The sequence below is a fragment of the Sceloporus occidentalis genome, unplaced genomic scaffold (genome assembly GCF_023333645.1).
Source record: "Sceloporus occidentalis isolate IW3139 unplaced genomic scaffold, rSceOcc1.0.p SCAF_523, whole genome shotgun sequence".
Classification (NCBI taxonomy): domain Eukaryota; kingdom Metazoa; phylum Chordata; class Lepidosauria; order Squamata; family Phrynosomatidae; genus Sceloporus; species Sceloporus occidentalis.
This window is the reverse complement of record NW_028317503.1, coordinates 62,439-87,633: the sequence shown is the minus strand read 5'-3', so window position 1 is coordinate 87,633 and position 25,195 is coordinate 62,439. Positions and strand designations below refer to the sequence as shown.

The window sequence follows — 25,195 nt, the reverse complement described above, 5'->3', positions numbered from 1 at the left end:
CTAAATCATTGCAAAATGCTGCCTCAACTTCTCAAGCAGTTGCTGAGTCTCCACGTGATCGGGAAAAGCCGCCTCGGATTTCTGCGCAGCGATGTAACTGCTCTGAAGGTCTCCAATCTGCAAGAGAGAAATCAAGTGGTGACCATGGCCAACTCCTTACCGATACACAGCATGCGCGTCTGTAACAGTGTCCGTCCGGCACAGATCCCATCACACATTCGTGCCGGAAACGTAAATAAATCCCGCTTACCTTCTCCGAGAGGGAGGCGAAGTTAAAATGTGGCTCGTACATGTGAGGGGCCACGGCCGCGGCTGTTTGCAGAAGAGCTCTGGCCTGCAACGAGAACATTACCAAGCCGTGTCACAGGGGTCCCATCAGAAATAGTCCGCCGTCCACAGAACAAAATGTTCATTACATTTACAAAGTGGCGATTCCGTAAAGAAGAGTGAAAATTAGCAATCCGATAAGAACAAAATTAACGCAAACACACGTCAAGACACGCTAACACTGGAAGCGGGTCCTGCTCCTACAAGGTTAAGGGGGATACAATAATATAATTACAATAAAAACTTGTGGCTCTTCTTGTGTCTTATTCTTGCAACGCGAGAAATCAGAAAAATATTTCAGAGCTTACATACTTATACATAAGGTTGAAAAAAGACTAAAGTCCATCAAGTTCAGCCCTTCTACCCAACCTTCCTACTCTTGATCCAAAAGAAGGCAAAAAAAAACCCCAAAAAAACCCTTATTAAGCGAATTCTGCCATCAGGGGAAAAAATTCCTTCCTGACTCCAAAAGGCAATCGGATTTCTCCTCGGATCAAGAAGCTCCAAAATATTCATTCTGTTTATAGCCCTAAAGCTAAACCTTACTATTCCTCAGTGTGCGGCACACAATGAGTTAAAAGTTAGCTTCAATTAAAATGTACTATTTGGGTTTTATCGGCTTTACGACGAGTCCAACGGAAGTCTCGGGGTACCGGTTTTCAGACGGAAGCCCTCGATTAAAAACACTTACCTGTTCGGTGTGGTTTTTCCGCATCTCCAGAACCGCCAAGTTATTGTAGGCTTCGGCATGGTCGTTATTATTGGCCAAAGTCAGCTTGAAGCACTGGTACGCCAGGTTCAGGTCTCCGATACCCTGAAATATTAGTTAGCACCCATTTAATGAGTTCTCAAGTACCCGGTAGTCCAATAAATGTATGCATTGAGGCCATGGTATGGGAAGTCAAAGTCACGCATTATTTGATACAGATTCACAGAGCGGCCAAACTACCAAGCAGGAAACACAGAGGACATTTGCTGTTCACACATCCACATGGTGCTACTACAGTCACCCCTCTCAAGGGCAGATATCCCATCAAGGGCAGATATCCCGCTCCTTCAGGGGTACTTAGGTCAGCGGTGCGGGGAGAGTGTGTATGTACATGTAAGTGCACGGTGTTGTAACTGATGTTTGTTACAGTATGGAAGAAGAATGCTATGAGGTTAGTTTGTTTGCGTGAGCGCATGCTATTAGCGTGAGTGAGTGTATGGCAATAGAGTGTGTGTGTGAATGGATAGTGTTTCCAAATGTTCGCTTGAGTGTGTGTGTTAGATTGTGTGTTATTGTTAGTGTACGGTGTTTGCATGAGCGTGTATTAGTATGTGTGACTGCATTCTGTTAGAATGTGTGTGCATGTTGCTGTATGGTGTTGACATGAGTGTTTGTCAAAAGATTAACTCAAGAAAGACAGCGCTGAAAAAGTGTAGAATGTATTAATATATTATAAATAAAAGAAACAATAACAAACATATTAAAAATACATACAAAAACAAAAAAAAACACATACAATAACAAATATATATATTTATATATTAGGGTTAATAAGCCCAAAAAATAAATGATTAAAATAAAAACAAACAATCAACTCAATAATAATAATTATTTTTTCGTTTGTAGAAAACGTCCTCAGCTGCAAACAAGGAGACGCATTACTTGCTCTACAGGAGACCTATCTATTTATTTAGAAAAAGTATCGCGAAAGGAGACAAATGCCCCGAGACTTCCATCTTACCTTTAGACTTAAAGAAGTCTCGCAATAGGCCGGAATATACCACGGGACTTCTATAGCGTCATGGTAACCATGGTCACCGACATGATGCCATGGCGAGGCACAACGTCGGGAACCAAGAGACCATGCGTCACTAAAGCCCCGCCCCTTATGTTCGTTGGGGGCCGATATTCTTGACCAATAAATAAATGAACGTTTATTTAATCAAATTAATAGATTCATAATAAGTGTATTAAACACATAAGGACATCTAGAAAGACAAACGAATAGATCTAGTGGGTTGTTGAGTCATCGGATAAAATGCATATTAATCTTGAATCACTGAAACTTTATGTATATTCACAATCGCACATATACAGTATACTGATCATCAGGGGAAACAGAGTTTGTTGTAATCAACATGCATATAGAATCCAAGTTCATTAGTTAAACAAAGATTTATGTAGATAAATAAATAGATGGACTGATTCCAATATGAATATATCAAATAAATGAATTGGATCAACTGAATATATAGTCATAATCATAGCCACATATATACATTAAATATACATAGAGAATCGCATAAAAAACGAGTTCTCTCATGATTAATCAAATACAGGATCAAAATATGAAATCTGAATTCATTAGGCTGTCTGAATTACATACAATCAATATAAAACATATTAAATTTACATAAATATAACCAATTAACATGTTGAATATAATATATAAATAATTCATTACTGAGTGTGTGTCAGCGTATGTATGGGCGTATGGCGGCAGCAGGAGTGTGTAAATGTTAGTATATCATGTTGGGGTGATAGTATGTTTCAGCGTACGGTGTTAGAGAGCCAGAGGTGAGCCAGGGTTTGGTGGTGTGAGGGAGAGAAGGCAGATAGTATGTGCATGATTGTGTAAGTGATCTTTGGATTGAGTTTATTTATTAATATACGTTTGGGTTTCAGTTATATGGGGAGGACTAGAAGAAATACCATAGCAGTGCCTGGGTACCTATGGGCTCACCCCTGAGCTCTCTGTAGCATGTCAGATCATCACCCATCCAACAGCAAGTGTTAAAAAAAAAGGTTTAATGATTCACTGAAAAGGTGCATTTTGCCTCCCTTGGCCATGTACTTACCACTGCTACGTGTCCCAAGTTGTACCACACCTCAGCTGCCTCCTCCTCGTTCTCGGCCAGAGACAGGGCTCGTTCGAAGGAGGTCAGGATCATGTCGTACTGCTGGGCGTAGAAGCAGCACAATCCCAAGTTGTTGAAGAGCTGACAGTTGTAGACACCCATCTGAAGAAGGCGTCTGGAAAATAGAGAGAAGCAGTAAAAACCTTGGTGTGCAAGACAAAAACAACAACACTAAAAACAATCTGCAAAAAACACAGTGTCTACTACACAGCATCACACCAGCCGGAATACATAACCCAGGACATGCACCCTCCTCCACCTGCCAGCACGGGCTGGGAAACGGGACGTGCTCAGACGGACCCTCAGCCGCTTCCCGCGGGGTCTCCTACATGGAATGTTTCATACCCCTGAGACATCATCCATTATTGTTATTACTTTTATCTATATAGTGGCCTCATACTGAGCAGCGCTGTACAATAAGGGTATACACACAGAGGCATGGGGGCATCAGAAACTGCTGCTACTGCCCCCAAACACTTATAAAAGCTGTTCTTGCCCCTATGGACGCCTGAATTCTTAAATAATCAAACTTTTGCTAATTTTGCTTGTAGAGCACTATTTTGTTTAAAAAAAATGTTCTGTTTTCGGGGTATAAAGTTATCTTTAAACCTGGGAGGGCCGTGATCACGAGTGGAAATATTTTTCTCGAGATGCAGAATAAAGCTTTGAGACGCCGGTTACCCCAGCGCCCGGCGCACCTGTAGAATCTCAGCGCGATCTCGGGCTGGTCGGTGTAGAAGTGGTTGCTCCCGATGCACGCGATGGCTTCCACGTTGGTGTTGTCTTGTTTGAGGACGTCTTTGTAGTACTCGGACGCCGACTGCATGTCATTCAGTTCCTGAACACACAAAACAAGACGTATCATTGCAGTTAATGTACTGATCATTTCTGTCTCTGTACATTTATGCAATTATATCAGCCAAGAAAAAAAAATAGCCCCTGTGGATGAACGCACCAAAAGGCAAATTAAAAACCTATATTACGCGCCCGTCACCGTTGTTACTGCGCCATAACGTCTTTACAAAGACCGTCTGGATGAATGAGACGTGTGGGAGACGCCGTCACTAAGATTGTGCAGCGTGCCTAGTAGCCGTTACACTCTTCACTTGTTTGGTTCCCCAGCATTTTAATTCATAATAAAGTGGAGTAAAGACTCCAGGGGGCACTCGCTGGGGAAAAAAAAACAAAAAACGAGCCACCCACCTCGTGAATCCGGGCCACTGCACACAGGAGCGTCACTTCTTTAGGAAAGCGGTCCAAAGCTTGTTTAAAGAGAGTCAGAGCTGTCAGAGGCTGGTCCATCCGCGTATAAACCTAATAAAGCATTAGTAAGCGTCGTCAGATTATTTCCAAAAAGCTGCGATGAGGAGAAATCACAGAAAGTTTGGGTTCTACGCTTAAGTATAGAAGCAGGGATCTCCCGACTAGAAACCCGCTGGACAAACGTAATACATTTGTGTATCCTTGTGTGGCATGTAACGAAACTCAACATCTTTGGCCTCTCCTAACCTCATCGCCGCTCTCCAATCTCTCTGTCCTGTTTTAAATTACACATCACAGCAGCGACACGGATTAATTAGTACAGGGGTTCAGGGAGCTTTTATTTTCTTTACTCAACTCACATTTTAACGCAAGGCATGGACTGATGGCAGGGCACGAGATCTAAGGAGATCCGGGTTCTTGCCCCTCTGCCTATACGTTTCTGAATCAGAAATGGGACTTCCCATTGCAAAGTTGGTGACTCTGGGACAGCAAAGCAGACAAGTAAGTGCGCAAAAACCCCTGGGAACATATAAATCCCCAGGCGGGGTAAGAGATGTGACTTGTGGCTTGTGCTGCTTTATGTCTGGTCTATTAAATTAAATTAATATATCTCCAGCTGCACGCCTTGCTGAGAGCATCCAGACATCTTGGAGATTGACTTACCTTCCCCAAGTACAGGAATATGTCCACCATGTCCTGCTGCGCGAGGGCCGATTTAAACTGCTTCTCTGCTTCCCGGTACAATCCCAGCCTTTACAGAAAACAGCGAGATGGACGCGACATCCGTAAAGTAAAACAACACGAAATCAGTTAAAAATACCATGAGCTTCGGTAATGGCAACTAAAGCTAAGCCCCTCTTAACGAAGAGAACATTAACTGTACGGACATAAAGTTCATATGTCTCCCCAGCTGATTGTGAAGCGCTGCGCTGATGCCCTCCCCACAAACCATCCATCGGAGCTCCGAGGATCTGAAAGGAGCAGTGAAAACAATACCAGGAAATCCAAGGTCACGGCGTTCCTTCCAAATATCTCATCGTCTGTCTAATGGGAGCTCGGCTTGTCACAGCGTCCCTTAGAAATGATTTTAGGTGACAATGGGAAGGGGGTATAATGGGCTCACAGGAGTGTCCCTGGCCCTGGGGTGCGAAACCTTTCGCTATGCAGATGAAACGGCCGTATTAAGCATGCGCGCGCATGTACAGATTTGCCAGTATTATTTGTAATTGGGGCCTACCTGTAATAGCATTTTCCAAGCTGCACTTTCCACCACCAATCCTTAAACTGCACATACTCTGTGGCCAGGGCGGCCAGCTCCAGGGCCTGCGAATGACACAGGCGGAATCAACAATCAGCCTGTGTTGGGCTTTTTAAAGAAAATACTTTCATGAATTAGATATTTTTTCTGTGACGTAGCATTCTGCATCCTTACGTTTTTGACGTCGTTTTCGTGATGAAAGATGTACTCGAACAGGGCCTGGAAAAAACAAAACGCACGTGAACTTCACCGAAAGTCTTCAGCTAACAAAAACATACACGAGAGATGCAGGTCGTTTCCATATCACCAAGTCCGCGATGCCATTAGTGATTTAAAAACAAACTCTCTGTCCCCCCAGAGATGATGAGTGCATTAAAACGATCTGTAAGCAGCAAAGAGAGATCCAGGTGCTACATACAAGTCATTCAGAGACTGAACACACAAAAGTGACCCTCTAAATTGACGCCCCACATGGGAACAACGTTAGCTGTCCATCACCCCCGGGATTCTGATTTGGGTTTACGTATCCTCTCACCTCCAGGGGCCACACGTCGGACAGGTGACTGGGAAAGAACAGGAATCCTACACATCTTATTATCCCTCACTTTGGAATATCAACCACTTAAGGACTACGGGTTGTCCTTAAACCCATTAAAGACAATGCATTGTGAGCCTGTACATGTTTGGGCTTTGTCGTGAAGGGGTTAAATAAGCCATTTCATTTGTAATACCGTATTTGCTCGATTATAAGAAAAAAATACCCCTCGTCTTATAATCGGGGTCGTCTTATAATCAGACCTCAAATAGGTCTGACTATGAGACGACTAAGATCCAGATCCCCCGCAGCTGCAGGGGACCTGGATCCTCCTGTCTCCCCTCCCAACGCCCGCCCGCCGCACTTACCGGTGCTTCCAATTTCCTGCTGTATACCGGGGCAGCGGGTTGACATCTACGCGATTCGTGTGGACAACTTCCGCTGCAGCAGGAAGGAGGCGTGGCTAGCAGCGGGGGTTGTCTGCGTCCATCGCGCAGACCTTCCCCGGCTGTCAGAGTTCCCCGCACCGCTGCCTCCTGAATGCCTTAAACCTCCCTATATGTCACTCTTCCCCATAATATGCCTTTTAACCCTCTAAATGCCAGAGTGGCACATAGGGGTATAAGGCATTTCTGGAGGCAGAGTGGCACATAGGGGGTCAAAAGGCATATCATGAGGCACAGTGGCATATAGGGTTAAAAGGCATATCATGGGGCACAGTGGCATTTAGAGGGTTAAAAGGCATATCGTGGGGCACAGTGGCATGTAGGGGGTATAAGGCATTTCTGGGGCAGATGTGCATAACTGGGAGGGCAGGTTGGAAAATAGAAGGAAATAAAACCAAAATATTTTTCTCAATCATAGCTTTTATTAAAAAAAAAAAATAGTTTACATGAATTAACATTTACTGGTAAAACTTTTTTCCTATAGGGTCGTCTTATATTCAGGCTTTTTCTTTTTTTCCTAAATTAATATTCAGATTTGGGGGGTCGTCTTATAATCAGGGTCGTCTTATAATCGAGCAAATACGGTAGATTATTGTGTAAACACTGGTGACCTTGAAATTATTACAAGTAAATATTCTAACGTAGGGCAGCATTTGGCAAAATGTTCAGTTAATCAGGGTCTATATTTAGACCTAAAAACGGATGGGGGGGGCTATAATAATAAGAGACACATGACCAAATTATGAGCGTTTTTTATTATCTAGAGCATTAAGAAATGTTATGTTCCATTTGTTGCAGGGTTTTGTTTTTTTTTTGTTTTTTTTTTTAGAAGCAAACTCACTTTTGCCAAGTAGGGTTTCTCTGCGTATTTAGCCAAATTGAGCCGGGATATATTGATAAAAGGTCCATCGGGGTAAGTAAGCATCGATGCCTGGGTAAGAGGAGAAACATTTTAACAAACTATTAGATTCACCGCGGTCCCCATCGGCTAGCTAACCTTGTTTGGTTTAAATAACTACCGTTCCAAGCCGTATGCTTCGGCCGGCCGCGCTGGTCATGGGCCGGGCTGTACTAGCGGTTCTAGGAGTCCTAATGGCTTGCTCCATGGTCCCCGGCCGTCCGGACTGAGTACTGGGTCTGGCAAATCCAGTGATTGGTCTTCCTGACTGGGTCACTGGTCTACGTATACAAACAAGGGAAAGAGAGAATGAAGGGTTCGGGATGAAGCCAATGGGAGACAGAATCACTCCATGCCTATCTCCCATTGGCTCCTTAGTAAGCGTGGGCTTACTAAAAATGTATTTTTTCATATTGTGTTTGGTGCTGGACGTTTGTTACTTCACTATCCTACGTGAGAAGAGGATACAGTAAAAGTCATAAAAGGAAAAAATTCTTCATGAAAGACCGAAGCTAAGATTTTTTTTTTTTTTTTTTACCTGACTGCTGGACTGGGGCCGTCAAACTTTTTATTCATTGCTTGTTTAAGGGATGTGCCGGGACCTGTAATTTAAAGAATATTCAAATAATTAACGTTCTGTATTCAAGAAAATAAGAAATGCTACGAGCGGACTAAAGAGGAAGCAAAGGTTATTATTTATTGTTTTCTATGGAGCCATGAAATGACGTAGCAATGTACAACAGGACACCTATACAATGCTTTCCAACGCTCTGTAAGGCAGCCATTGAGGTTTTAACATCAAGCACGATAATCGCTTCCTCCTTGGGGTATTAAAAATATCACAGCAACCTTTGACAGTACAATGAAATAGCGAGAGGAACACCGTGGGCATCTCAATAGATTTACAGATCCCCTGCAAGGGATTACACAGTCCTAGGGCAGGACACTGACCCTTACATGAGCATAACGAGGAAGGTATAGCTGGGCTTGTCTCCATCAGCTGCGTATGATTAATTATCAGATAAAAAAGTGCTTCTGGCAGCCCTGCTCATATGTCATCAATACACACGTATACATGTATGTTAGGAGGCTGCACACGCACTCCGGTGCTTGGTGGGGATGTTTCAATCTCACAAGAATCAGAACACAGGAGAGGCATCTCTAGACAGCAAGCTTCGGGCAAATGCCGGTCGCCACATACGTTTTCAAGTGAATTCACACAAGACCCCCAGTGTTAGAAACCCAGTCTTGCATTCTGTAGAACCACTAAAAACATATAGAGCGACTCTCCTCGAGGTCCGAACCTGGAGGAGAGTCTGGAATTTTCCGCTCTTGAGGCTGTTGGCAATTCATACCTTGGATGGGTAAAAAAAAAAAAAGGGCTAATCCTATACATTGGGGTGAACTTACGAGCCACCTGAGCGATCGAATTTTCATCCAACATCATCTCTGCCATTCCCTCCTGGTCAACATCAACTTCGTCCACATAAACCATCTCGGTGAGAGCTCGGGTCTTCAGACTCCAGGCCGCCTGCAAGAGAAGACAAGGAACGAAAGAGTTAGACCGCCTTCTGCTGGATGGGGTCCGGCCACCGCATCACAAACAGCCCACGGAAATGGATCGCAGACAACTAAGCAGCAACGTTTCAAGTATAATTTTATCAGCCAATTATTTTTTTTTTATGAATTATGATGAAGTGCCCCAGTTTTAAAGTATATGTCTATCCAGGCCATGGGGAGAATGTATCAGAGGACAAAAAGTAATATCTACGGCAAGAATGTATTTAGAGAGCCTGGTGTTTGACAGGTACACATTTTCAGTACTCATTGTTTTACAGAACAAGGAGAGCCCACCACGCGCAGGGAAGAAAAGCATCACATTGGTGTAAAGGAAACTATATCTCCAACCTCAAGAAAACAGGTGACAAAACATTTCTGCTAAATTAAGTAGAAACATGGATTTATCCAAACTTATTCCCACTTCTATCGTTCTCCTCTTGGCACTTGGAATGGAAAACCCTCCTTTCTCCAAATCGGAGACCTAGAAACATTCTGTGTATTCCACATCCACTGTCGACGGGTGGTTTATTGCGTTGACGTGAGATGTTTTGCAGCATTAGTGACCCCTCCAGAATAGCGGACCCTGGACATCCTTGCGACGGGTGGCAATTCTTGGGTTGCTAATGAAGGCCATAAGATGCCTTCAAGCAACAGACCCATCTGCAGGCCCTTCTGAAGGTGGTCTGGACTCAGAACGTGGTCTTCCATTAATTTATGGGGCCGTCTACTTCCTTCGTTGGCTAAGCTTTAAGAGATCTGGGAAAACGCAGACCTTGACCTGTTTAGAGAATCAAACCTACATCTACGCAACTCTAGGTGCTCGGTGCTTCAGAGGGAGGGATTGAACAGGACGTGCCCTCGGGCTTCTGAGAAATAAGGGTCTTCTAGATGTAAAATAATTTGTAACATACATTTTCTGACAGTTTGGTACGTCTCAAAATAGCATTCTGGTCATCTGATCTCTTACTTAACATTCAATACATTCTACGAGGAAGTTTTTCACCTAGAATGATCTTCATTGTCTGGCATTTGTTAGAAATGAACAGTGACAGGGAATACCTTTCAGGCTATCGACCGTATTGGACACGACGTCTGTAATTAGGGGAGACAAATGGGAGCAAAGCAGACAAGCTGAAAATACAAATTAACACATTCGCGTTGCGTAAAAACACCAAACTCGCTGATATTTAGATGCGCTGACGCTCCTCAGATTTTATGTGGCCCAAGAGAGGCACTTTTGGGGTGTGGTTAGAGGCGTGGCTTGGGTGGAGTTGTGTGCCCTATTGTGGGGGTATTTGTGTAACTGAGTGGGGCATTTAGATTAGAAGAATAATGGGATTTATTTACCCCATTCAATTTATAATGCCGGTTCCTGCTGTTTCTATACACATTATTGGGGCTTTTAGGGCTGTAGAACCCTGCGATACCCTCATACCCAGCAAACATTCTGACCGCCTAGAAAAGAGGGGCATTAGGGGGGGAAAGAGGGGCATCAGAGGAGAGACAAGGGGGGGGGGAGAAGAACACGCCCCAAAGAGGGACTGGGTGAGCATACTTGGGAGGTATACCGTGTTTTTAATGGCATTTTCCAGGGCAGTGAAAATAGAATTGAAGATATGCCCACTTGAACCCGGTACACACAGAGTTAATGATGCTGAGCACTAATTAAAATATGCTGGAAAAATAATGAATTTCTTCTGGCTTCTTCCTCCAAGGGAGTCTGAGATTATTTCTACTACAGAAAACTGCTGGTTTTCTAATCTAATTAACACTAAACAATATGCGTGATTCACAATATACATTTCCTGATAAATCTTCGCAGATATAGCTCGCCGTATAAATCTTTAATTAAAAGGATATATTGCCATGGGTTAGATTTGTTTGTTTTGGGGGGGGGGGTGTACTCTAAACTTAATCAACTGTTTTATTTAATTAAGTTTGACAAATCGGAGCGAACGTTTCTATTTGTCTATTTCGTTACCTGTGTGAGGTCTCCAGAACCGGACTCCTTGAAGCAGTAAAAGAAAGAATATGAAATGTAAACGCAGTAAAGGCGGCGTTCCGGAACGGAGAACGGGAGACGTTCTGCTTCAAGGCCAACAGCTGCAATTCTTTATAATGGCACAGAAATTCACTAAAACGGCACAGACCGCTAGAAAAATGATTTCCTGAGATGGACTGAGATTTCTACGAGCTACAGACATCGAAGAGCCGTCTAGTACCGATGATGAGAACCCTAATCCAGAGCCTGCTGTTCTGCTAGTAAAACCCACCACGTCCGTGATGGCCCGTTTTAGATTTTTACTATGCCCACTTTCACGGTCCGTAAAGCCCGTACGGCGCGGCCAATCGATCAGAGATACACGTAGCCTATCTGTGTCTCTGACGGGGTTATGATGCCTGGAATGTCACCTTCAAAAGGTTAATAGCTCAGCACCCCGGGAACATAACTGCAAGTCAACGGCTGCATAACGGGCTTATTCTGGTCTTTAATGGAGAGAAAAAAAAATACACAGAGATAAATCCCACCGGTTTACAAGCCCACTGTTAATCATTTTCAGGTGCCTGTAAGTCACTCTCTCGGCAGCCGCTTTATTTTTGATGTCGGCGACAATATCCCAAGGACGACCTTCCGGTGAACGTTCTGCAGCTCCACGCGGACTGAAATACGGATGAAGATAACGGATAAAGCCACTCTAAGCCTGTTTGTATTGCGGATACTTTGGAAGCCCGGATCTTGATCTAGTGACACTATGTTTCCGTAAGGACATGGTGGGTAAGCTCTGCCGATGGAGCCTCAGTGTATCCATCGGACGGGTTGGATCCGATCACTCGTTCTTCCATTAGATTTTACGTTTGGATATGTGAGGATACGGATAAACCTCTTTATTAGATAGATCCCTATTTAATCACTAACCCCGCTTACAGAACCCAATATGGCATCCTGACCGCTCAGCAGATTACCCCATTATGTTTTCAGACATGGAAGGTCATCAAAGTGCGGGGTCGTGCAGGGCTGATTTATTAACCCCCTGCTGACCAAGCTTCCTGAGCTACAGGTATACATTGTACGTTCTCACCCCTCTGACGATAAGGAAGGCAAACAGCCGGGCGACCGGAAAGAAACCACATCCAGCCTTGTTTCCCAATCATCTTATTGGATACATAATCTGATTACATCTCTCTCTGCTCCATATGTCCCACTTTATGGACAAAAGCAACATTTTAAGCTTCTCCGGCCACCCCATCGCCATGTTGTTCAGTCAGCAGGATTGAAGTCACATTTTTTTTTCATTGGCAACAACACCGCTTACGCTTACAGAGACTTTTTGGCCCGGTATTTGCCAAAAGCAGTAAAAACCGTGACGCAGCCCTTTACAACCCCTGCATACTTATCGCTAGAGCGAGAGAGAGATTTTTAGTGGGTCATACGAGCCAAATCAACGCTTTATGCCAAGAGGAAACCCGCAGGCTCAAGCGTGACGATCCATTTTACATCGCTGCGGAAGATAACGGCGCTATATAAAACAATAAAACAACATTGGCAACAACAACAACTCTGAGAATCGGAAGCCTTAAATCAAATCTATAATTTCAATAATAAGATAGCAGGTTTGAAGAAAATAAAGACAGACGACGTGTTGCAGCATCTCCATTCGTTATCGGAACGAGGTTGTGGGGGGGGGGCAGACTCGGTGGCTGGGAGCAGAGAGGCGGCAGCGGCTGCAGCGATTTACTACAAAATAAACCAGTAGCCAAAGATCAAACGGCACGGACTGCAACCAAGCTACATAATCTAATAAATTACTTTGTAACACGGAATCCCAATATCCTTCCCCGCTTGTTCTGTCAATTTTAACCCGTTATTTTCAGGGTGTGTGGACAGGATCTTTGTAACGGACGCACCTCCAGGCCTGGTGTGTGTGTGTGTGTGTATATATATATATATATATATATATATATATATATAGGGTTAAGTATTTCATCCGTGGTATTAGCGCGCTTTCATCCTCTTATATGTTAGCCTCAGACACACTGGGATATCTCTGAAAGCCAATATGTCCCATATGGCGGGCAGACCACAGAGCCTCGGATTGTACTGAAGGAAGTCGTGTTTCCCACATACAAGCTGTGCCTCGATACAATATTAAAGCATATACACGCTGTGCAAAAGTTTGGGGTCACTCAGCTGTTTTCATGGAAAACGAGGACATTTCTGACTGTAACGTAATCGCAAAAGGGTTTTCTAACATCAATTATCCTTTTAAACTTCAACTTGGATCAGTGAACACAACGTGCCATTGGAGCACAGGAGTGATAAAGGGCCATTGGAGCACAGGAGTGATGGGAGTGATAAAGGGTCATTGGAGCACAGGAGTGATGGGCGTGATAAAGGGCCATTGGAGCACAGGAGTGATGGGAGTGATAAAGGGCCATTGGAGCACAGGAGTGATGGGAGTGATAAAGGGCCATTGGAGCACAGGAGTGATGGGAGTGATAAAGGGCCATTGGAGCACAGGAGTGATGGGAGTGATAAAGGGCCTCTGTACGCCTATGAAGAGATTCCATAAAAATCTGCCGTTTCCAGCTACAATAGTCATTTACGACATTAACCCTGTCTGCGCTGGATTTCTGATCCATTTTGTGTTATTTTAACGGACAGAATGTGCTTTTCAAGAGACCCCAAACCTGTTTAAAGTCGTGTATAATCTAAATCTATAACACAATGTATTCACGGCAAGTTCGGGAAAGGTTTGTGGCAGCGATGGGATATGAATTCAAATCTACTTTACAATTAAAGCTAAGAAAATAAAACCAGCGACTTCAAAGTAAAAGTAACGATCGGCAACTATAAACGTTATTGTTTAGGTTTTTAAACATTCTATAAATATTTATTCTCAGTAATTCTGTTTATATCAATCGTTGCTCCCCCGCCTCTTCTGCAAATTCTTCATAGAAAAACCGGGTGGACTTTGAAGCAGAAATAAAATGATTTAATTTCCCAATATGTTATCGGTTACGTCGTCTGCGCAGAATAATCACGGAGTCTCTTATATTGATTACATTTGCATAAACGGTATCATTAGCGATGCCCTCGTTAACCTTCACAATGTGACATCAGTGAAGAAAACATCGACGCACCTTGGGGAGAGACGCGCCCGTCACCCCGACGGCCCTCGGGGGCGAGCCAAGCCCGTCACGCCGACGGCCCTCGGGGGCGAGCCAAGCCCGTCACGCCGACGGCCCTCGGGGGCGAGCCAAGCCCGTCACGCCGACGGCCCTCGGGGGCGAGCCAAGCCCGTCACGCCGACGGCCCAAGGGCATGTGCTAGTCCCTCTTGTGAAATGGTCCTGTCAGAGGCTGATCTAGGAGTATCCCCTAAGTACCCCAACTTGCCCGACATCAGGTGGGGAGATCCTGAAATCCTGCAGATTTTGGGAGTCAGATGTTAATAGGGAAACCCCAACCTTACCCCTCACTGCCCAGACAAGCAGCCCCCTCATACCCCAGGCACCCCATGTTGCCCCGGCCGCTGTACCTGGTCACAGGGCTCCTGCTCCAGTATCCGAGAGCACACCTGGGCGCAAAGCTCAAACTTCCTACGCCGGAAATAACTCCAAGCCTGGAGCAGCGGCTCCGACTCCAGCCCCATCCTCACCGGGTGCAGCTCTCACCCACAGCGGCCGGCTCGGAGCAAGGCCTCGTCTCCATGGTAACGGCTCAGCCTGAGCGTTCCGTCTGCGTAGCAACCGCCTTCCACGGGGTCCTAATTGGGAATGAGTCTGCCCGTGAAACTGCCTGACTACGAGACGGTCCTGTAAAGAGCAGAGCTGTCCTGACCGCGCCTGCGTGTGGAAAGCGAGAACAGTAATAGTATTAAAAGTTTCACCGTTTATATTATACCCCGCAGGGCTTTTAACGCAATAACCAAATAACTGGCCGAACTGGGCACGGAAAAATTACTTCTTCCACCATCCACTTACACACCCTCTCTCTGCCTAGGCTCACCCTGACAAACACACACACACACACACACACACACAACTATACTCACACCATACGGTTACACACACAGTCGTACTAACACCATTCACTTACAGACATTCATGCTAACACCATTCACTTACACACACACTCATACTAACACCATATGGTGACACATAATAAAGTAACATGCACACAAACACCATACAGTAAAATATACACTCTACCATACCATACACTAACATTCACACACACAGTCACTTTAACACCATACACTTACACACCCATTGTCCCATCTGAATATTTCTTTTAGGACAGGAAAGTATCTCCCGTAAGGCGAGTAGAACGTCTTACATTAGCGTGAGCTCCATTGAGATTCACAGAGCTCATTGTCCCCGCAGGTGGGCTTCTTTGAGAGGCATTGGCCTGTGCCACTAAGCAGGGATCTGTTTTTGGATCCCTCTCTTCTGGCCCTTATGTTCCGCCTTTCAACACCCACCAAAGGGATGTCGTTATGCACCAGGGTGTGGGGGCATTACAACACTGAATGCAGTGATTACTTGCCCCCTCAGCCCCGGGGGGACCCGAGCCAAAATGATTTCTACCTGTGTGAACCAGATGCGGCAACAGAGCTTGTAATCAGTGCCCGCTTTTCCAGCCGTGTTCTGCTTTCAGCGCATTGTCTGGGGCTAAACATTGTAATTCCCGTCTTCCCAATTCTAAGAGTTTAGTGAATGTATCTCTAGGCGCAATGCTTCATCCTGAACAGAAACGCAGATATGAAATTGCCTTTTCAGTTGCAGGAGCGCGGATTTCATTATGATCGAGCGTTTAATCTGGGTGCAGAGAGGGGGGGGGGTATTTACAAAGAGACAGAGCGACATTAAGTGCTCTTTGCATTCTGTAGATCACCCGCCATCTGTCAGCTATCTGCTCCCTGTTGTCCTAATCATTCAGCGACATTGTTCAGGCCCCGGATGAATAGCAAAATAGCTGGAGTGAAGACACCCTGGCCGTCCCTGCCTGTTCATTGATTCCCAATCAGCCTGCTTTATATTTCCTCTGCGTTTCCACCTGTTGAAAAGCAATCGAGTTAAGCGAGCTGTCGTACGTGAATGGAGCGCTTTAACTGTTTAAAACCCACACAGTCAACAACGCCTCGCTCAAATCATTACAGATATGTATCACTATAATGGATATTAACCAGAACGTCAGAGGCTTTGAAGTAAGGGCGCTTTAATTTACTAAAAGGGTGGTAGATACATGGAACAGCCTGTCTTCAGAAGGTGGTAAGGTTAACACACTAAGGGTTCCTGTGTCGTACAGTTTGGAAAAGTCAATCGGCTGTGTAACAAATGTTCAAACTTATTACCCCACTGGGGTAGCAAAGGCAAAGGACGCCATGAGTGTCCTTTAACATGGGCCCCATATATATGCGCTATGCAGGGCGTCCATGATGTCATACATTCTCTAAAAGGCGCGTAGTTTAAATGAGCACAGAATAAGAAATATACTTTTATTACATATTTATCTGGTTTTGTGAAACCCGTACTATGTACAACACCATGGAAAGTTGGAAACCGTTGCTGCAATAAAAATGATAATAATGTAACTTAGAGATATTTATTTGGGCAATTAAGGATATTAAACGTTTCCCTCTGCACCTATTATCATGATAAGGTTCCCTAATCTAATCTACGCCATTACATTATTGGAGCACTATATTAACTTCTACCACATCAGCTGGGGGGCAGTTCCGCTTACCTACCACCATCTCAGTAAAGTAAAGGTTCCTTACATTACGCCCTTTAGTGTTAGATTACAATCTCTTCACATTATGGGTATAACCCACGCCTGATGACCAGTAAGGGCGTGGAAGCAGAATGGGGGTTAATGGTTTAATGTGGGGAAATGTATTTATACGAGAGCGCTACGGTGCCCAAAATATTTGTATTTAATCTGTGGCAGAAAGGCGCTAAACTTCGCACTCAAACGCCCTCGTATTCTAGAATTAAAGAAGCCCCGAAATAATAAAATGATGCAATAAAAGCTATGAAATTAAAGTCATCACTTACCCCGTTCCATGTGCCTCTTACTTACACCAGAACTACATTTCTTTATGTTAATAGCTTTATTGATAAACTGTAAAGCTCTTGAATAATAACCATTATCCGCCACACAAGCACGGCCAAGGGAAGCATTACGCTTTGTTTGGGCATTTAAATGCAAAGTAGATTGTTGTAATATTTTCTGCGTTCGCCGCTGCTTGCGTACTCTTTGCTCCCACTTGTTTGATAGATAATCATCTCGTGTTGTCGCTAATGACTTCAGCATTACTTCGTTAAATTGCGTTTTTGGCTCAACTATTACCATCATATTCCCCTAAAATGAAATTAAAGGTGCTGTTCCACTTACCCACCTACTGGATCTACCGAGACACGTCTTTATTTGTACCGTAAAACACCCAAACCCTTTCCGGAAATACTTCTTTAATCATGTAAAATGTTACCTTTATTATATGGTTAAATTACTAAAATAGAATGGCAAAGGTAAGGTTGATTTGCTAAATGTGTCAGCGAGTGTAATGTTTTATCTAACTGGGACAGCAGCTTGAAATGCTCCATAGGCGGTGTATAGAGGAGATGGAGTGACATAAGGATCAAAACTGGGCAGAGCATGGAAAAAAATATGATTTTTTCATTATTAGGATTATTGTTTAGGAATTTTGTGGTCAAGTTCAATTTAAATTGTATATTTTTAACCCCCCTGCCTTGCATTAATGTAACATTGTTAAGTTAGAAGCCTATAAACATGTATTCTGTATAACCCAGTCTCTTCCTTGTTTGTTTATTTGCAGTGAGTTGTTTTGTGTCTGATAATAAGAAGCTCTGTTTCTTGTTGTGTTCTTTCTGCAACAATGTTGCTTCTTGGTATCTATGGGATGCGGTTCCAATAACCCAGGCACCCTGCACAGACCACCAGCAGGGCTGATCACCCCCCCATACCTAGGATGCTAGACTTTTAACTCTCAATGGAGGGGGATTGAGCATGACTGGGAAGAGTGCCCTGTGATTGGCTGAAACTTCACATCCTTTAAGTGAATCAGCCAATCAGTCTTATGCGAGGGGTGTGCCAATGACAGCAGTCCTTATTCCAGTACTGGAGATCCTAATTCCCTCTGCAGGAGGCTGGCAGCCCAAGGACCTGCTTGTGGATGCAGTTTGCAGGAGACTGCACAGCACAGGCCATAGGGACATCACAGGACCAAGGACAGCTGCCCCCCCACCCCCCAGCCATGCACAGAGCATGCAACACCTTCTAACCCAGTGCATTAGGCTGAGGATCTGCATGCAGGAGAACATTGATGCATTGACATTATATCCAGCCCACTGCACATGCAATACGAGGTCTGTGTGCTTTTTCCATGAAGACCAGGAGGGTCCAGGAGACCAGGAGGGTCCTGAAGGGGTAACTGGCTGCAATTAAGAGTTGGGAGATGGCTGACAGGACTGCCCCTAACTGCCACCTGAGGCTGGAGTGGGTCTATGGCTACAGAGGACACCAATGCCGCAACAACCTGTACTACACAGCTGCCAAGGAGATTGTGTACTTTGTGGCTGGGGTTGGTGTGGTCTACAACACCAGGGAACACAAGCAGAAATTCTACCTGGGCCACAATGATGACATTATCAGGTACCTGCGCAGGTGTCTATTTCTTGCTACAGTGTGTCCTATGACTCTGTTGTGCTGGTGACACTGGGGGTGGAAGGGTTAAGGTTTGCATTTGTGAGTATGTGCCCAGCAGATGGGCAGTAAGCTCAGCCCCTCTTATTAATACCCCCCTGCACCTAGTGGGTGAAGGGAGGGGGGGGCACATTATATATCAGGGTCAGGTTACAGCCCAGACAGGTGTGTCTGGGAGTTAACACTTTCACAACCAGGTGTGAATACATCTTCCAGAAATGTGGCACTTACGGGGTTAACTACTAACAGTAGAGCCATTGTATAGAATATTGCAATCAATAGAGATTTCTGATACTTGAGGTTTAAAAGGTTTTTTTTTTGTTGGATAACAGCAATAAATAAACTTTGTGGCTAAATGGAGGTGGCTGTTTGCTATTGGCAGCCCAGAAGTATTTTATTGTTTTTTAGGGGAGGTTTAGGGGTTTAGATCTCCATACAGGGATCCCTGACTTTAGTATGCTCTGCACTTATACATAGTATACCTTCATTATAAACCAACTTTCTCACAGATCCGATGTATCATGTGCCTGGCTAGGGGCTTCTGAATATCTGGTCTGTTAAGAGACTGTTGAGCTCTCCAGGAGGGCTGCATGAGCCTGTCTGCAGTTTTTAAACAGTTAAATTCAGTCTTCATTGTCATCAATGTGTAACTTTCTATATCTGCCTCCTGAATTACTAAATACTCACAGTTTAGTACATTTGGATCAGTTACTGTATCATGTAACTGTTCAGAGTTTAACCCCATGTTCCCCAACATTCCATTTATATTTAAACAGCATGTTCTGACCTTGCCTGTAATAGAATCATCTAAAAATGCAGAGGGATATCGGTAATATGTGGGTTTTGGGTTAATAAGATATATCTGGACATGTCTTCCTTGTGCGGGGTTTACCATGAAGCGTTGAAGGGGTTAATACGTGTTACATGTAGCAGCAGGCGTGTAGATTGTAACAGTAATCCACTATTTGCTGGGTAAACACAGCTGGTCAGCGAGACGTTCAGCACCGCAGTCTAGGACAGCTCCCAGGGACCAGGCCATGCCCCGTGTATTGGGTGCTATGGGGTATTAAGGGCTACGCAGGGCAGATGCATGAACTGGACTGGGGTCAATACACCGCAAATGGAAAATCTGGGATAAAAACAGGGATATCCGCCCAGAGTCACCGGATCGCCGCTTTTTAATAATTTTCCTTCCCTTTGCAGTCTTTTCAGTAGCTTGTGATAGATTTATCCCGTCCTCTACACTGCATTCAAACAGGTGCAGCTGCCATTTATTAACACGCTGGGCATGTTAGCTCTGTTTTAATACAGATTTAGCTGTACTGACCCATCTCTAGCTTGATCTTGATTTTTTTTAACCCAAATTATTAGGCTGGATATCCTTCTTGGCCAACCCCGTGTCTGACAGCCCACAAGAGAATCCCCGGTTCCCATGACGCCATCATTAATCCTTCTTACAGCGATAATAATCTGTATTATAGTCATCTGTAGATGACCGCTACCGTGCATTGGGTTTCACCTAACCTCATGATTCATATATGATAAAAAAATCACCATTTTTTTTACACAGAACCGTTCCTTTAAAAGCTGCAACAAATATACTCTTCTTATAAAATTAATCCCCAGCACTGGATTTTTCTTCTGCATAATTTTTTTTTTTTTTTTTAAATTAATCCTTTTCCATCTGGATTTTATAATCAGCGGGGATAGACAGACGTGACGAAGAAATATGAAATATTTATCAGGAGCCGAAACGAGGCTTGTCTTCCGCATCACGTAATTTCATTTTATTTTATTTAAATATTTTAAAATGTAAAAAAAAAAAAATCTGGCAATCAATGTATAAGAAGCCGCAATTTAATGGGAAAACACTTTTTTTTATGTATTTAATTTTTTGGGGTTTGTTCTAGGGTATTAAAGAAAATATAGGATGTTTAGGCCTTTTTAAGCTTCTAGTTAAAAAATAAATAAATAAATAAATAAAAATTTAGTCCAACCGAACTAATTCTGTTTCTTGTCCCTAAGGAGATGACCTCATTTTCTTTTTGCCTGAAGAATTGAATTTTTTGGGGGAAAAAAATTGTGCAAGGGATGGCGGACCACTGTATGGTGACCTCCAGCCTCCCATGCTCATTAAAAATATTTAGCCTTCAAAGGTGGCCATTAAATTTGGGTCGGAACTATTCCAAATCCAGCATTTTAGGGTTAATTGTCCTAATAAACGAATGTATCGGAGATTAAAACGACAAACACGTGTGAGAAAACACACAACCCTTCCGTATTCCGGTTAGGGCAGCCATGTTGATCCTCCCCTTAAGTGACTCCTCCTCTTTAGTGGAAGCTGATTGGTGGTTGAAGCTAATTGGTCGAGAAGAGGGGCGTTAGGAGGGGCAGTAATTAGTTATGCAGCATTTGTCCTGCCTGCCACCCTGGATACCCCTCATGCTTTTAAATTAATTAGACAATTTGGTTTAAATTTGATTTTAATTTAATTTCAATTTAAATTGATTAATAATATGGAAATTAGTATGTAAATGGGCAATTTAGCAAATAATGTTGTATGTCACAGAGAACCGCGACACCGGTAATTATTAATCTCCGCTCGATGATTCTATTTTATATATTTTATATGAATATATAAAATATGATATTTGCATGTGAATCCCATGTGAATTCTTGGGAATTTTAGTAAAAAAAAAAAAAAAAATTCCTTTTTTAATTTTTATTAATGAGCAGCATTACTCACCATCGTTAACACGGACTCCCGTGGCTGCTGGTGTGTGTGGAGTCAATTAGCGGAGGATGTCTCTGCGCATCTTATGTCATCAGATGACATAAAACACTTTGTATCTTGTGTTTTATGATCAGTGTTACATAAACAAAACAAACAATCACACGTTCCGATACGTCGCCCGATCCTCTGTCACCGTTGTCTCTTTAGGGACCTCATGAGTTGCAGGATCGTATGCGTAATATATCTGAACATGTGTTGAGTCTGCAGTTAATAACACGTGGGCCGCGTTGGCCGTTCCGTTATGAGCAGGATGGCGGAACGCGTCGGTTTTCTTAATGCTGCTTTCCCTTAATCACCGGTGGATAAGCTGTGGATACAATGTGACATTTGAGAATTAACGCAACGCCTAGTCAGTGCGGGTCATATGCTCAGGTTACTGTGTCAATGCGATTAATACCCATCCCCCGGAAGTCCTACTAGGATGACCAGCTGAAGGGTTGCCGGACTTTTTCTTTGAGATGTAGCGTTTTACTAATATTTAGCTTTTGTAACGTTCCAGTGTTCTAAAGATGGAATGATCGTACGATGCGGTCTGTGATGGATATTTCCTGAGGAGATCGTATAAAACCAGAGGGTTAGAGACTTAGATGTAATGCAAGGAGGCTTTACTTTACGGAGAGGGTGGTGGATAAGGGGAGGGGCCTCCCAGCAGAGGTGGTAGAGGGTAATACCGTGAGGGTATTAAACATGCATGGGATAGACATACGGCTCCTGAATCTAAGACGAGACCAACGACTGAGTACGGTCTTTACAGCAGGAGAAACAGGCGACTAGACGGGGGCCGGATGGGGCTGATCTGCCGGCAGGTTCTATGTTTTTTATGAAATTGTTAATACTCGCTGGTCTCTTGCAGGTGAATCATATTAGTTGCAGAGACCGTATCAGATCGTTAAGTATGTTTAATTATATTTTGATATTCTAATTACTGGCGCTTGATGTTTGCGTTTTGGAAAAGCAGTTTGTGTTTTTTTTTTCTCATAAATAAGAGGTTTTTGGTTCCAAACGAATTCATCTTATAATTGTTCCAGTTGGCCGGGTTCCAGCCCGCTAGGAAATGTAGCGGAACATCTGCTATTTCAATGCGGATTAGTACAGGTTTACAGCTGATGTCCTGCAAATTTAATGCAGAAACAATCGTTCGGATCAGAAGAGCCTCTTGCAAGTCGTGGACGGCATGCGATATATTAAGCGCGGCTCTTTTTTTTTTTTTTTTTTTTTTTTTTTTTTTTTAAACCCGGAGCTGTCTCCATGACGATTGCACCTCACAAGGTCTTTATCGCAATTCGAGCGGCTCATAAATCCCGAGGGAAAAACATATTTTACAGAATTCTATTATATATCGGAGAGCCGGGTATCTGGATGGATTTGTGATGTCATCAAATCGGATAGGGAAACTCGTTGTGTATACAAATATGAGAGGGTCCGCAGAACTTGGCCAAAAGGAAGGGCCACAAAGAGCGTTCCAAACCTTACTTGGTCTTTATAGTCAGGATAACCCTATACCATGCAGACTTAAATTCCCCCACCGCCTACCATTCACCTCTACCACTTCTGATGGCCAGCTGTTCCACTTAATCACCACCCTCTTATCGCCTCTTGATCTGAAATGAAAATGGAGTTGCTAGGTACCCGTCATTTCCAGTCCTCCGCTTTTCCCGGGTACCGTCTCGTGTAGAAAGGAATCCACGGCTGTAGGAAGTATTGACAGCAACTAATTGGTAATGGCAGCGAAGTCTCTCCGAAGCCCGGAACGTCCACTCCTAACTGTAATCGTTCTAACGAGTGAATGATTAAGTGACGCGGAGAAAAGCAGAGAAATTCAGTGAGCGTCTAGAAAAAAAAAAACGTAACCCGGGGTTCACAAGGCAGTTACTGGACAGATGTGTGTGTGTGTGTGGCCAAATGTCTTCACAACTGGAAATACTATGGGTTCAACTCGGTCCCAGGGAGGGAAGTAGAGGCGGAACTGAGCTGCATGGATGAGTGTGTGTATGTATGTATGCATGTATGTGTACCGGGTGTTATAGTGAGTGAGAATGCGCATAGTGTTCGATTGAGTATGTGTAAGAATGTCATTTTAGAGTGAGTGTGTGTATATAGGTGTATGATGTTATGTATTTGCATAAGTGTATGGTGTTAGAGTGAAGATGTGTATGTATGTGTAAGTGTATGGTGTTAATATATGATGTGGCCACAAGGAAGCCGATAGTCCGTCGATAAAGTCAGCCGGTAAAGGCGGAGAAACCAGGCGTTATCCGCGTAGCCGCAACGTTACAATGTAACACGCGACACGTCGCAGGACGCGCTGCGCTCGGCTGCCCCCTCAACCCATTGATTCATCGATCAATGAGAAGACCGCAGCGTCACCTGATGTGGGGCAGGAGGGCAAATGTGATTGAAACCGCAGGGGCCGTTGTGCTCCTCGTCCGGGTTTTGCCTTGATAGGGAAGTTTTCTCAACAAACCGTGTATCGGCTCCTCGAGACGGACGGGTTTTATCTCAAGAGCTTCTATTATTACAGACCGGTGACCGCCATCGGCTTTGGTCCGGTGGTGACGAGGTCTCTCGGGGTATTGGCCGCCGCTGATCGTTTCTGGGGCTCTCCTAGCGTTTTGCTTCACGTCAGGAGTCATCAATGTATGTTTTAGAACACGTGGCTGTTCCGTGATACGTATGTTCTCCAGCAGGCGAGTCCAATTCTGGTTTGATGGAGCTGATTAGAGATGACCTTCAACGAAGATTTGGTTTTGTTGAGAGGGCGATAGATAAGCAGAACAACCTCCCAGCAGAAGTGGTAGAGGGTAATCCAGTGAGGGGATTTAAACGTGCGTGGAGTAGGCATATGGCTCCTGAATCTAAGACGAGGACCAAGTAGGGTGATAATTATAGTAATAATAATAACAATAATAGTAATTATGATGGTCATAATAATAGTAACAATAATAGTCATAATAGTAACAATAATAATAGTGATAATAGTAATTATAGTAACAATAATAGTAAAAATAGTTAACAACAATAATATTAATAATAACAAGAATAGTAATAATGGTAAAAATAATAATAGTAATAATTGTTAGAATAATAGTGATGATCGTAGTAATAATAATAATGGTAATAATAATAATTAATAAACTGGTCCCTGTAAACCTCGGTTTACGGAGCCGGAGCCGTGTTATTATCGTATTATTAGCTTCCCCGTTACACGCCGAGTTGATATATTTCACGGGAATTGCGTCGAGCGTTGATGCCGTTCTTTGAGGATAAACGCAGGAAATCGTTTGGCGTCGAAGCGCTCTGTTTATGACGAAGCCTCCGGATTCCGCTTCCCGTCAGCGTTCTTTGATCTGTAATATGTAAGCGATTTATTTCCTGCACACCCCGGGGGCCGGGAGCAGCAGCTGCTCGTCACCTACGTTTACAATCACCGATTTGGCCGGGATTTCCAGTTTAAATGTATTAACCCCTTCAGGGACTG

General features: G+C 43.8%; 2 protein-coding genes across 10 annotated transcripts in view; one reads left to right on the top strand and one right to left on the bottom strand.

Moving 5' to 3' along the window:
- Positions 1-14,847, bottom strand: LOC149271421 (tetratricopeptide repeat protein 8-like). Of its 7 annotated transcripts, none has more exons than XM_089507445.1 (15): positions 14,720-14,847; positions 12,753-12,768; positions 9,045-9,165; positions 8,173-8,236; positions 7,756-7,915; positions 7,578-7,667; positions 5,930-5,974; positions 5,735-5,820; positions 5,161-5,248; positions 4,438-4,548; positions 3,933-4,072; positions 3,175-3,349; positions 1,019-1,141; positions 251-334; positions 1-117 (listed from the first exon to the last, which is right to left on the bottom strand). In XM_089507445.1, the coding sequence occupies exons 1-15, from the start codon at positions 14,845-14,847 to the stop codon at positions 1-3; spliced, it is 1,548 nt and encodes a 515-aa protein (XP_089363571.1). The 7 variants fall into 7 exon arrangements, with proteins under 7 accessions (XP_089363571.1, XP_089363572.1, XP_089363570.1 ...); XM_089507446.1 differs by lacking the exon at positions 12,753-12,768 and adding an exon at positions 13,357-13,383 and having other exon boundaries at positions 14,734-14,847; XM_089507444.1 differs by lacking the exon at positions 12,753-12,768 and having other exon boundaries at positions 14,701-14,847.
- Positions 14,848-18,675: 3,828 nt separating this feature from the next.
- Positions 18,676-25,195, top strand: part of LOC149271420 (echinoderm microtubule-associated protein-like 5) — a 41,688-nt gene continuing 35,168 nt past the window's right edge. For all 3 annotated transcript variants that reach the window (XM_089507443.1, XM_089507442.1, XM_089507441.1), the window contains exon 1: positions 18,676-18,872. In XM_089507443.1, coding sequence (XP_089363569.1) covers positions 18,676-18,872 — 197 coding nt within the window. The remainder of the gene's footprint in view (positions 18,873-25,195) is intronic.